General features: G+C 39.7%; 1 protein-coding gene across 2 annotated transcripts in view; it reads left to right on the forward strand.

The window, feature by feature from the left end:
• The window catches only part of LOC138936761 (M-phase inducer phosphatase), a 53,745-nt gene that overhangs the window by 7,223 nt on the left and 31,305 nt on the right, over positions 1-15,217 (forward strand). For both annotated transcript variants that reach the window (XM_070302379.1, XM_070302377.1), the window contains exon 3: positions 11,364-11,409. In XM_070302379.1, the coding sequence (XP_070158480.1) occupies positions 11,364-11,409 (46 nt within the window). The remainder of the gene's footprint in view (positions 1-11,363; positions 11,410-15,217) is intronic.

A 15,217-nucleotide genomic window follows, 5' to 3' on the forward strand; every position in this document is an offset into this window, starting at 1 on the left:
ATGGATATATGTATAAAATTTTCTCGTTGACATACAGATTTTTATGAAATATATATTCTATTATTTTTCTTCTTATTTGCATATGAAGAAGCTATAGGCTGTGTGTGATAACCGGAATAATCAATACGACATTTACATCTTAAATAGGGATTTGGCCGGAATAAAGCCGCATTATACGCGTTATATAGTCGGATTAAGAGAGAGAGAGAGAGAGAGACGACCGCAACGGAAAACGCGGCGCGTTTCGCGACGTCGATGATCTTTCGCGGCGTTCTCGTTACGGATCGAGACGTTATCGTTGCCGTTGCGAATGTAATCGTGCAGCGAAGTGTTGCGTCGCCACATGGCGCGCTCCGTTCTCGTCCGTTGCCTTGAAAGTCCGTTGTACGAGGGGTACGACGGCGATGGGGCCCGGCGCGAGTGCAGGGTACCCCTATATATATATATATATATATATATATATATATATATATATATATATATATATGTATGTATGTACACGTCGTTCTAATATCGAGCGTGCTATATCCGAGACGTCCGTATGCCCTCGATAGTCAGACACCGTAGATAGATACGGTGGATGCCATACGCCATAAGCGTGCCGCTCGCGTGCAAATTAGGTAAATTACCTGTAGACGTGCGGATCGTCTTGAGGCAACGAGCACGTTATTTACGCAACGCTCGCTTCTTATACTCGCTCGCGCGAATAATGCGAACTATTCTCGGCTAACGAATCAGTAATGACAGTAATTACATCGTCCAACGTACGTTTAAACGGTATGGTTCTACACTAGGCTCACTTTTTGATCACAAACTCCGATTAATTTGATTCAACCGATATAGAATCGGAGGTAAAATTTCCAATTATTACGTAATATTGTACATTCGTTTTTTATTAAAGCTTCTTATCCACGTATTAAATAAGAATTTATTTTGACAAAATATTGCAAGTATTACTCTTAATAAATTAGATAATTGGAGTTGTACGGTCAAAGATTTATGATTCGCGATAAAATTTTGTGTCGGTATCGCCTAACCTTCTTGAATATCGTGAAAGATTGTAGATTTTTTATTGGTATAAAGTAAGCAAGTGCAGTGACATTAATTAATAAAAAGAATATGTGTCGATGATTCGCTACGTTAGTTATTATTTTTTAAGTTTCTCCGGTGTTTCAATACGATAGAATTAATGTAAATCATAGCTAATCGAATAATATAAAGTGTAAAAATGTCCAAATTCCCACATTTCTCACAGTATAAAAAGCGCTTAATGCAAGAGACAAAGAGAGAGAGAGAGAGAGAGAAAGAGAGAAAAGCGTTGGTGACAACCAAGTCCAAGTGAACGGTGCGAGCGATGCTTCCTCGACCAATGGCTTTTCTATCAAAATTCAATATTTAAATGCCTTAAAGTTTATGCCGTATACACGACAAAGCTGAAAGACGGGGTAAGACCGACGAAGAAAGGGGAGGAGGGATGAGAATGAAAGAGAGGCTTGGGGATTCTTCGGGATCCTCGGGGTCCCAGGACATTAACATATCCTGTAAGGCTGGTAAAGCAGGTCTCGCAAATATTTCGGAAGACGAAAGATTGCGTTTTCGCAATCTTTAACGGTCGCGGGGCGAAATAAAAATCGCCGCAAAGAGACGCGAATCCCGATGATAGATACATGTATATACGTGCGTTATATTTTACGCTCGTTGAGAAACGAGGGTGGGTAAGATTACCGTCGAATTTGATCGACGCGCGCATTTCATTTTATTGCGTACTAATGGTATTTTGACATTATACAAGCAGCCGATTTTATAGAAACGTCAATTATATGAGAGATACCGAGGGATGTACGCTTGATAGCGATTGCGTAGCGTAAGATCGCTGACGGGACGGTTGCCATCTGAGGATTCTAGTTTTTCCTTCGACAAAGTTACGCCGGGGAAAGCACCTTGGCTGAGATCCGTTGGATGAAAAATTCGTTGAGCGCGTGCCGGCTGCACGACTCGACTTACCCCTCGTCTTACCTACCCTCCTCGTTGCTTACCCTCGCTAAAAGGTCGAAAGACGGAGGAAGCATGTGAGATAGAAAGAAGGGCGAGCGGAGAGAAGAGAGCAGCCCGGTTATCGAACAGGCCGTCCGATCGGCCGACCGACCCAACCCCCCTGTTAGGTACTCTCTCGTTGCTTGTTTCCTTACCTCGTCCTAATGTCTGCTAGCCCTGTCCCCCGTCTCGCAGTTCGGTAACCGTGAGGGCTTCAACATTTATTCCCACCGGCGACGTCTTCTCTCATCTGCTATTCAACGTTTATTTCGCGATATATTTGCTCTTCTACGCATTTCACATTCGCGAAGCCGGCGATAAGGATGACATATACCTAGATAAAGATAAAGATAGGAGAATGCACCTTGCGCTCGATTCATTGCATTCCCAGTGGTGTGAGTAAACGTACAAATTGTCTCAATGTCTTTTCTCGGCATGGGAATTTCAACCTTTCCCTCAATATGTGTTATACCGGTTTTAATGTCTGGCGATTTAAATATCACGAATCCCCACAATTGAATATAATTAACCCGTACTTGTTCAAGTTTTTATCGAGAAAAGAGAACTCGTATATTTATGCAAGTCACTTTTATATACTTTCTAACAATAATGGTTAACGTTCCCGTTTCTAGTACGACAATCGCAACTCTATTAACATTATTAACGTGAAAAAGCTATCTAATATTTTATTATATTTAAATATATTATTTATTATTATATATTTTTGATTATATTAATTTTATTTTATATTTAAATTTTTTATTTGCTTTTCTTAACGTTGCCGCGTAAAATTCCTAAAATCATATTCAATCTTTCAATATTCAACGGCCGAGCATCTCTTATCACTTATCGTTGTTAAAAAAAAAAAAAAAATATATATATATATATATACCATATATCAAGACGGTTGCATAGGGTTGGCTACCCTTTGGGACCCTTAAATCACGCGCCCGGGGGGTACGACGGGATATACCGGGATTCACGCATATGCACATTAAACACAAGGCACTAACGACGAAGCTTGTATGAATCCGGCGTCTAACGAATCATTTTTAAACGGCCAACATATTTTTTACGAGTGCTAGCCAGAGAGCACTGCCGGTCCATCCTCGGAACAAGGGAGGGACGCGCAGGTAAATTCGACCGCATTAACAGCGCGTTAGATAATGCGCAGGTAAATTTGAGGATATTAACAGCGAGATAGGAGGAAGGAATGACCGATGCCCCGGGGGATGTTTGCGGGATGACCGATTATGCCCGTGTCTCTAACGAGACGGTTTTCAACGTTTCAATCGTGAACGATATGACAGGTTCTTTCGTTATCATGGAATGAAAAATTTGATAACGGAAAAGAAATTTTCTGTCAATTTTGAATTAAGAAAAATACAACGTGATTCTATACTTTTTGCGTAACTTTTTCAATAACTTCTTTTTGAGAATAGATGTGCGCGTGACTCTTAGAAATGTCGAAAAATATTTACGCGTATTCGAGTTAAAAAAGTTTATAAAGGAATACAAATATTACGTAAGCGAAAAATGCTTATCTTACGAAAGCATATTCAGTCTTTATTTCAGTACATTTATGAAAATCTAGCATTTGAAACTTACCAGGTATATAAATATGAAACCGGAATTTTTGTATAGAAAATACACGTTTATTGTATGAAAATGATGAAAAATATTTTATTCCAAGTATTGCCCATTGCTAGCTATACATTTTTCCCATCTCTCTGACAATTTGTGGATGCCACGCCCAAAAAAACTGTTGCTCCTTTGAGGCAAACCAGTCATCGAGCCATTTTCGTACATTTTCGTAAGAAGTGAAGCGCCGCTCGGCAAGTGCGTGTCCCATCGATGCAAATAAGTAGTAATCGGATGGAGCCAAGTCTGGTGAGTAAGCCGCATGCGAAAGTATTTCCCAACTAAACGCCTCAATCGTTTCCTTGACCGGTTTTGATGTGCGCGATGGTGCATTATCATGAAGCAAAATCACTTTGCGTTGCCTTTTTTGATATTCCGGTCGTTTTTCACGCAAAGCTTGATTCAAATCGAGTTGTTGTTGCGTTTGAGCGTCATCCTCATCCAACAATGTTTGCAATTCGATGTCTTCAAACTTTTTCGTTGGTCTTCCACGTTCTTCGTTTCTCACGTCAAAATCGCCACTTTTGAATTTTTTAAACCACTCAAAGCACTGTGATTTACCAAGAGCATGCTCACCGTAAGCTTCGACAAGCATTCGACGCGATTCTGCAGCGGTTTTCTTCAAATGGTAACAGAAAATCAATGCTGTCCGCGAATCGTAGTTTCCAGGCACAAAATTTGACATGTTCAACGCTATTAAAAACTATGCTGTTGTATGAAACTTGTATTGTTGCGAGTTGAAAATCTTTATCAGATGTCAAAACAAGAAAATGGCGCCAATGACGCGATTTGACGGTAACTACATTGACAGCTGGTGCCAGCTATGGGCAAATTCCGGTTTCATATTTATATACCTGGTAACTGGCTGTTTTTTCTTCGTATGGATTGAAAAGTATTAGAAAACGCATAGAATAAAAAGATCTTTGAAATATTCTCTTTACGGTGGAATTTGAAATAAGAATATGTAAAAGGGGTCGAGAAATTTTTTTTTTACACAAGATTCGGATAAACATCCCGTTACACACTATGAGGATGATGTAGCATGAATCATTCTCTCCCTATTGATTTTATTCCTAGACGATTGTATACGAGTTACGCGCGAGTTCTCTTCTTTTACGAGTTTTAAGATGATTATATACGAAAGAGTTTGCGTTTCCGGCGCGAATAAGGGCCGCCGCCCTCGACGGACACGGTGGGGTAGGTAGGTTACACCTGTACGGGAATGTTGAAAATAAATAGCACATGGTGCGGACGTTCTATCTCGTTGCACCGCCATGTCTGGCGAGCCCCTGACGCCGATGTCGATGGCCCCGCAATATTTTACCTGTCCGTCTCTCTCTCTCTCTCTCTCTCTCTCTCTCTCTCTCTCTATCCGAGCTCTCCAGCGTATGTATATTGACGTTAACATACTCTCTCGAGATTCGCCGATCCTTCGATTGTCTCGATGTACGTCCCCCCTAAATGCAATTACACGCGTGCACGCACGCGTATCGCTCGAAATTCGTAGCGCAGCCATGGCACGCGCCGGTTGGACCGGTCGGTTCTCGCTAATCGATAACGGGGGATAGTCGAGTAGGACGCCCCTCGGTGCTAATGTATATACGCGATATCTTACGCTATATCCCTCGCGAGGATATTCTACGATCGAGACAATTGCGAGGGAGATATTTTACGAATATTCAATTTCTGTAAACTATATATTTTAACGAATATCTTCTTCTTCTTCTTCTTCTTCTTCTTCTTCTTCTTCTTCTTCTTCTTCTTTTTCTTCTTTTTTTTTTTTTTTTAATCAACCGGGGCGAACAAGTTTATTCTTTTCCTTATCCCTTCGATTTTGATAAAGGGGGAAGAAAAAAAAAAAAGGACAGTTTGATCACGAATCTCTGCGCGCTTCCTTTACTCTCTACACGATTATCCCTCCGCGTGAATGGAGCCGTAAGAGATAAAAGTACGGAAGGGATGAAGGATCACCGCCCCGTCAGGGCGGTTAACCGAGGAGTTATCGTATCGGCGCTGAGACGAAGACAGAAGCGCGTGTAACGGCGTGACGCGTTTATACATATTCTTCGCATATACATATGTGCATATATATGCATCGCCGACGGCGAAACTAACGCCACTTGGATGGGGGGTTGGGGGGAGGGGGTAGGAGGAGGGAAGGAGAGGGGGCAGACATATGAGCACACATGGGGCGGCAGTCACCACCTGGCACGCATAGCGTAGTTGAATACCGACCCACCCCTATACGTATACACGTAACTATACGTACCCTGAAACGGTGCGCGGTGCGACCCCCAACCCCTCGACTTGGCTCGTGCCGGCGTACATTGTCGTAGGACGATAGACGACAACGATATTCGAAAGGAGAGGCACGAAGGAAGGGGATAGAGGAGGAAGGATGGGCAAAACATGGCGAGCGAAAGAAAAAAATCTCGGATTTCTTCACTCTTTTCCCTTGTTTCCCCCTGCATCTTTCGTCTCCCTATTTTTTTATCGGTATCGTTCGTACGTTCAAACTAATAGGCATCGTTACGTCGCTGCGTGCGATTCTGATGTCTCGTGACACGACGTACATACGCCAGTGACAAGACAAGAGTCAACGAACTTGGCGGACCCAGCTCGATACGCTGATTGTTGATATCGATTACTTTGCGGGCCGTCTGTACACGCACGCATGCACGCACGCACGATCGAATATATTCTATTGTAATCAATCGGTGTGTGTACTCACTCGTTGGCGAGCGGGTGGGAGAGCGACTAAGCTGGTGAATACTTGCCCTTCCTCGTGTCCACCAATAGCGAGATTCTGCATTGTGAGGGTCGATAGGTTATCGGTTAACCGGCTCGTGGATCGGCCACGTGCGGGTACATTATGTGCGAATGTACGGTTTTTATCGCAAGTAATAACGTTACAACCATTCTGTAACGTATAGATCTAATCGAACAATTTTATTCGTTAAATGATATATATATATATATGTATATTAGGTGTACAACTTTGCTTCCGCCGTTTTCCTATAGATGGCTTTAGCGGTAAGTAGCGGTCGAAATAAATAGATCATAGACGTCATGCGATAAACTTGGGCATCTGTCAACATAACCCCATAGAAACATTAGTCGATTTGTGTCCGCGTCATAAAGTTATTCTCGATTGAAAATGTCAGTTTACGAGTCAAATTCTCGTCATTTGCGGGAGGTTTTAATTTTCTGCTTCAATATGAAGAAATCTGCGGCCGAGGCTCATCGAATGCTCTCAAATACTTATGGTGAAGCCGTTATTAGTGAAAGAACGTGTCGTGAGTGGTTTCAACGCTTCAAGAACGGTGATTTTCACGTCGAAGACCGGCATAGCGGTGGAAGAGAGAAGGTTTTCAAAGATGCGGAATTGGAGGCATTACTTGATGAAGATTCGAGTCAAAGTCAAAAAGAATTGGCACGATGGACAATACTTTGAATCATAAATGTATAACCAGTTTTTTACAATAAAGCCTCGAATTTCGGGAAAAAAACGGCGGAAGCAAAGTTGTACACCTAATATAAAAAAAGGAAAAGGAAAAGAAATCCATATATTAAAAGAGATTAATTTATTCATATCTATCTGAAGTAATTTGAATTTGTCTTAAAAAAGAGATGGCGAATAATAACATTTTTTTTTTTTTTTTTATAAAATATTTTATTAATATATTTTCTTTATATAAAAAATGAAGAATGGTTATGTATACAATGAATTTAGATATTGTCTATATTAATCAGAATAATTGCATCGTATATGCATAATTAAATATGAATACTTGAATATATTTGGAAGTTTAAAATAATCATCTCTATTCTAATCATCTCTCTTTATGATCTGAAATAGAGAGAGAGAGAGAGACAGAATAAATCTCGAGAAATGGGTCAATGTGTTATCTTATCAGCGGTTGCCACGGCAGTTAATTTATTAACCGAGGTTTAACGCAAACTAATTACAAAAGAAAATTATATTCAAGATATTCTCTCTATCGTTTAAAATAAAATATTTATTCTTAATACACATAAGACGAAAGAAAGACGTTAAAATGACTCTCTCTCTCTCTCTCTCTCTCTCTAAATAGATTATAATTGTATAGTTTATCGATTAGTTGTAATTAACGTTTATGAGAACGGTTTATGTGATCATTTTTGACAGATAGTCGAGAGATTTTATCAACGTACTCGCCTCCACATATTTCTAAAGGACCGCCGGAGATACACGTGTGTCGGCGGGCTATTATTTTAGCGCGAAACGCGCGGGGCACAGGCCGCGTTTTATTTTTAACATCCAGCACTCGCGCGGGATTTGTTCCCTTACAATCGTACGAGTGTCTCACTCGCTGGCGGGAAACGGCTGGCGGTGAATGAGGTACGTGGTGTTCTGGTATTTGCCCGCGTAGGAAACGGATGTCGTGAGGCGTCAATCTAAAATTAGAAATGTTCCCGATACGCCTCTCTCCCTCTCTCCCTTACGCGGTATTAGTATTACGATTTGGTGCCTGCTTGCCATGCATACACGTTTTGCTCCGTGGCTTCGCTCTAAACTGGAGTCACGACCGTTGAAGCGTACTTGCACATGTTACGCAGCCGCAGCGGCTGCGACTGTCGCTCGCTCGGGATATCGCGTTAATTAATAGGGGGACCGATAGGGAGGTCGACCGATGTCGTTCGCAGTTGACCTTACGTTGATATAAAGCTACGATATTATTATTAATTTCGACTCGCTGCTGACATGCGTCGACAGATATGGATGAACCGATGGGCGTTTTATTGTACCCCGTAACGATCGTCCATCGTGTTGCGTCAACGTTTGTCAACATCTTTGATTAATCAAAAATTGGTATTAGAGTCGATATATATTTTAGTGAATTTGACATATCATTAAAAAAAAAAAAAAAAAAAAAAAATTATCGAGTAATTAAAAGATAAAGGATCATTTTATCTTGCCGCCATCATTATTATTAGTGGCATTCTTTAATAATTAAGATACCGATAAATGTGGCTAATAAAATTATTTGATTACCATAATTAATCGCTATTAAAGACTTTGTAAAGATGATGCAATCGAAATATACAGTAAAAATGATAGATGAGAGAAAAAGAGTAAAAATTAAAAAAAAATCTTGAAAGGAAATACAATTTCAATTCGGTGTTCAAAATTTTGAATCGAAATTCGAGGAAATGAAATCTAATCGAATTGAATTAATGCTTTCGCGTTGATTGCACGCCATGAATTCAATTGTCAAAAGCATCGCGTATTCAGCTTACACAACGCATAAGGGACACTTTGTCAATTTTCCGTGGCCTATATATTTGTAATAGATCGCGCGATACTTTTGACATTTGAGATACTTTCACGTGACGCGCTGTTAGTAAATTCGCTTAGGTAAAAGGGCAACGTGGCACGAGTATCCGACGTGAGGGAAGCGGACCGAGAAGGTACGTTGAAAACAACGATACGTTGAACCTTACGTGGGCAAGGTTCTCGATTTCAGGCGTTCGTTGCGTTCCCCTGGAAATTCGCGTCCATCCTCGTATTACGCTCGTCCCGATGCGAGATAGGGACTAACCGGAGCGCGTATTGCCGAGGGTGCGTGTCACGGCGAATGCCTCGACTTCCTGCGGAAGTTTGTTACGTCACGAGAGGTGCATAAGCAGGTACATAAAAGATGTGGCTCGCGATTCGTCTAGTTTCGTTCCTCTCACGTGTCATCCGATAAGGTTCCCCGTCCTTTAACCATGGCGCTTGTACCATTCGATCTCGGTTCTCGAATGATCTCAAATGCGACTCGTGCTTCGCTTTGAACGTGTACAATTCAATCTCGATGACCGGCCTTGAAAAGCGCATCCTCGAAGATAGAGATGGAAAAATGTGAAGCATCGGCCGGTGGTCGATTTGTGAGAAAGAAAATTCCTCCAGCGAACACTGCCATCTTTTGTCCGACATCGTCGTCTCGTTTTCGCGCGAGTTGCCCTAAATTTAGGAGCAACGCGGGAGATGCTTCTAGCGCGGTAGGAGTCCTCGTATTCGAGATAAAATCCTTCGCGGCAGCGGACAATATATAGTATAATAATAAATATAATATAATGTAGTAAGACAAAAGGAGAGAGATAACAGAATATAAGATGAGACAGTTACTATTATATACGTATATGATTATTAATCTCGCAAGTGTTTCAATTTACGCTATTTTTCATAATTAAATAAGAGAGTATCTGCACACATTTTTTAATCGATACCTCCCATAAATTTCTTACAAGAAAAGAGTACACGCGATATTTTTGCATAATACAATATTTGCATATATTTTAAATAAGATAATATAAAGTAAGCAAAGGAATTGAATAGTCTTAAATAAATAATTTCTTAAATAAATTAATTCATCTCTCTACGTAACACGAAAAAGATATTCGAGTGTATTATTTTAATAGTTTATAATTGTACAGTTTATCATATTTCTTGAGATTATACAATGCGGGATAAGCAAGATAATACTACAATATATATACGGAACATATATTATAATGCTATATCGTATAACGTTGCCGAGGATGTTCGACGCTTCGTAAACCTGAAGTCTTCGCATCGCATCGGCGCAACACGTGACGATTAAACGACGTGGGTCCCTCCACGTCTCGCATTCTTCCGCCCTAAATGCAGACTGGTCTTTTACATTTATGTGTAGGAGATAGGGGGTTGACTTTTTGCGCGACGAGCGCAAGACAAACGAAAGTCGTACTAACAAAGTCACGTGTGTGTCACGCTTCAAATATCACGAAGTAGTAAATATTTCGCACGTATATGATAATTATTTAGTTATGTGGGAGATATTGCAAAACGTTGCAAAGTAAACTAAATCGAACGCTCTTTTTTTTTTTTTTTTTTTTTTTTTTTTTTTTTTTTTTTTTTTTTGAACAATCAAGCAGCTACAAACGATGGAAATTATCCTACGGCTCCGAGACCTAGGATAACGCAAAGTCCCACGTGGTACGCACATGCGAACTAAATTTCTCGAGTTTCAAGATACCTGGGAAGGATTTCGCCGATTGAAATACGGGCGAGTTACAGATTTTATGAGACAGAACGTGACGAGGAATGATGACGGACGGCGTGAGATAATTCTCGGATGAGAAAATAGATTATTATCTGTCTCCCCGCGGTTACGTCTACACCTTTGTTGCGATCGGATCTGATTATTATCGTTATTGGGAGAACGAGAAGCCAAGAGACCAAAATAAACGAATGAACGACACCGCGAGACACGCGTGATCTCGTAGCCGGCGGCGTCTTCAAGATGACAGAACTCGCGCGCGCGTCCAGATCTGCGTCCTGAACGCGGTTAAGGGATCGGCGAGGATAGCGAAATACATGAGAACACGAGAAGCTGTCCATGTGCTCTGCCCGATGCGAAAGAGAACATGTGTTCTCTCCCCCCCCCCCCCGTTCCCCCCGGTAATCACGGACCGGTCTTTTGTTCGGCGGACAATCCACCGTCTTTCGACGCGCTCGCACGCGAACGCGACTTTTATATTTATTGTGATTTCTCTCGACCAATTGTCATTTTAATTCTTCCCACGAAGAGCCAAGCGTTCTTCCTGTAACATTGATCTCGGCGGCAATTTCTGCCGCAAAATACGATCTCGCTTGAATAACGTCATCCTCTTTCTGCTTTCAGATGCTTTCGGCGCCTCGCATCGCACGAACGATCAGAGGAGCGAAGGGTGAGTGCATCATCTATTGTATATTATCTGCATTATATTTTTGCATTCGTGAACATTTTTCGTTGTTAATGTTTACCGTAACATTGCTTTAATTTGTCATCAAGATTCGGTTATTAAAAACACGTAATGTTGAAGAAAAAAAAAAAATTTAGGAAAGAACGTCACGTAGATTCGTAAAAAAAAGTATTGGGTGATTGCATAAGTTCGTGTCCGATTTAAATATAAACTTCAATAGATTATATTTTAGAGATAACACTTTTATTAATCGATTATATAGTCTCCATTCTTTTCTACAATGGTTTTCCAACGATCTATAAGCTTGTCGATTCCATTTTTGAAGAAAGAACTTGGTTTTTCTTGAAAAAAGTTTGTAAGGTGGTTTTCGACAGCTTCCTCGAAATTGAGATTCTTGCCATTTAAACTATTCTGCAAAGACCGGAACAGATAAAAATCTGAAGGCGCAATATCTGGAGAATATGGCGGGTGCTGCAGAATTTCCCATTGCAACTCCTGCAGTTTTCCTGCAGCTTATTCCTTTCAGTCAGAAGATGCGGCACCCACGTATCAAGCTTGGAAATGTATCCAAGCTTTTTTAAATGACGAAAAGCGGTCGAATTATCGATGTTCAGCCTCTCAGCAATATCCTCAGTTGTAATCCTTGGGTTTCTTTCCACTACGACATGCACAATGTCATCATCAATGCCAGAAGGCCGTCCAGAGCGGGGTTGATCCTCCATGTTGAAATCACCATTTCGAAATCTGCCGAACCACTTTTTGACTGTTCGGAGAGCAGGAGCGCGGTCCAAATAAACGCTTTGAATATTTTTTTGTGCAATCCCAACACTCACGTCTTTCCGAAATTCATATAGCATTACATGCCGCAAATGCACCTTTTCGTTCTCCATTTTTAATGATTTCTCTTATGCACAAATGGACTTGTCTGAACAATATCTGACGCTAAATTGACATAAGACAACGTCATCTATTCGGTGTAACCAACAATTACCACACGAAAACAATAGAACTCCGCCATGCAGTAACTTAATTCCATCTATGAAAATCGAGCACGAACTATTTTATTTTTATGATTCGAGCCTGCATTTTCTAAGAAAATTATAAAAGTTACGTCAAAAAATATTACGTTAATTAAAAAAAAAAAAATAATAATAAAAAGCATACTCGCGACGAAGACCATAATTCGCGCAAGCTATTATTGTATCTGTTGAGGTCCTTAAAATCGTTGGTTTTTTTTTTAATCTACTTTCCTTCTGATATCGCGCATATCCATCGACGCTCTCTTTAAACGTGCCGCGTCCGTGTGTCTGAACATGACACTTAAAAATAAAAGGTATCGCGAGCGCGAGCGATCAAGAATAGTCGCATTTATTAATTCGTAGGAAAGTACTTTGTGTGTACAATTCGTTGCGTGAGAATCTCGATCCTTCGCTTTTCCACTCGTTACGCTACTACCGCCGGCCTCCATTCATGTCTCTCCCGTTCATTCATCGAATCTCGCCGAGATCCTTTCTCTCCTTAGATTTCGTCTCTTTGGTCGTAGTGTGAATATACTTTATACTCAAAATCCCGGGTTTAAGTTCAAGCTCGGACTCGGACGCAGGACCAAGTCTCGGCTCGTGATTTCTCGACTTTCATCTCGTTTCTTCCTCCGCTCCCCCTTCTCTCTCTCTCTCTCTCTCTCTCTCTCTCTCTCTCTCTCTCTCTCTCTCTCTCTCTCTCTCTCTCTTCCTCTGCTTTTTTTTTTTTTTTTTTTAATCCAAGACTGGCGGGAAATGACAGCCCTCTTGTCGCTAAGCCTTTACACCTCCCGCGCTCCTTTCTGTAACGGCTTTTACGTTTCCTCGCTCTAAAAGAGGAAATGTTCCACTTTAACTCGTGATCCAGACTATTGCGCATGCCTTCTTCGAATATCTTTTCATGAGATAAAAAGACAAAAAAAAATAATATTATATTATACTGATTAAAATGTGAGATGTTAGAATGATGATGATGATATTTTTTTATATTTTTAAGATTTGTGTTATTTATTAATAATATATAAAATGATATTATATAATATCATTTAAATATTATAATAATATGAAAATATTTATAATAATATTGCAAGAATTCTTAAAGAATATTTTATAGGCGTCAAAGATTTACATCTTTTATTCGAATAATTGAACCTTTTAAATTTTCTTCTCGCTCTCAAAAATTTGCTTCTTGCGATTTAGATCCATGTCTGTCTGTCTGTCTGCGCTTATTATAGTTTTGGGTGGTCTTGCAGATTTAATTACGCGTCTTAGATTTTCGATAAGAACGAAGGGTGTAAAATAACTGTAAGATATTCGAAACGCTGATGGGTAAAAGAACCGGATACACGTCTTTGAGAACCACACCTACGTCCTTTGTCCTTTGTGCGCGATCGTGGTTTCTGGATAATGTAAAGTATATATTTAAGATTTATGTAGTTATATTTTGTTTAAAATATTACATCTTTTATATATATATATTTTTATATATAATAGCACTTCAAAGAGAGTATAGAAAAAATTAATTTATACGTTATATAAACAATTCATTATTTGTAAATCAAAAATTGTCTTGTAGACACATTGTAGTTTTGAAATTTTTTTTTTATTTTTTTTTTTGTATTTTTGTCGATTGATTAAAGAACATGAGCGGGGGGGCTATAAAAAGATATTGTAATCGAGAAAAAAACATGGAAAAACGTGCGTTTTTAATTTTTTTTTTTGTTCGGTAAGGAATTTATTTTCCCTTGGTATGCCGTCTTCTCTTTAAGGGCCTCTCTCTTGATGCGGCTCCCAAACATCTACTCTCATCTACTAACCTCCTCTACCCCCGCACAACTCGTTCTACGTCCCTTCTATTTCCACATCGCCTCTATTTATCTTGGTATGAAGAGGATATATACGAACTGAAAGTCTACTTTAGTAGAATGTGTTCTACGACGTAGTATTTCGAATAGATGCAATCTCTAACGGTCGGAATCTTTATAGTCGAATACTAGAATCTGACATAACAACGTAGAACTTTTCTCCATCTTAGTTCTTCTTTCGTACATAGTTGCATACATTTGATCTCTTTATTATTAATGATTAATATACAATTTTTTGTTTAAAATTTATAATAATAATAAATCGTCATTATTATATAAAAAAGAGATAGCTTTGTAAAAATATATTTAATTGTATGTACGATCTTTTTGTTCTAATAATCTCAATGTATCAATTTCTACTATTAATCAGAAATATATTAGGTGTACAACTTTGCTTCCGCCGTTTTCCTATAGATGGCTTTAGCGGTCGAAATAAATAGATCATAGACGTCATGCGATAAACTTGGGCATCTGTCAACATAACCCCATAGAAACATTAGTCGATTTGTGTCCGCATCATAAAGTTATTCTCGATTGAAAATGTCAGTTTACGAGCCAAATTCTCGTCATTTGCGGGAGGTTTTAATTTTCTGCTTCAATATGAAGAAATCTGCGGCCGAGGCTCATCGAATGCTCTCAAATACTTATGGTGAAGCCGCTATTAGTGAAAGAACGTGTCGCGAATGGTTTCAACGCTTCAAGAACGGTGATTTTCACGTCGAAGACCGGCATAGCGGTGGAAGAGAGAAGGTTTTCGAAGATGCGGAATTGGAGGCATTACTTGATGAAGATTCGAGTCAAAGTCAAAAAGAATTGGCACGATCATTGGGAGTGACTCAACAAGCAATTTCAAAACGCCTTAAAGACATATAACCAGTTTTTTACAATAAAGCCTCGAATTTCGGAAAA

This window comes from Polyergus mexicanus, unplaced genomic scaffold (assembly GCF_030449975.1).
Source record: "Polyergus mexicanus isolate NDT 795.1 unplaced genomic scaffold, iyPolMexi1.0 SCAF_10, whole genome shotgun sequence".
In the NCBI taxonomy this organism is placed as follows: Eukaryota; Metazoa; Arthropoda; class Insecta; order Hymenoptera; family Formicidae; genus Polyergus; species Polyergus mexicanus.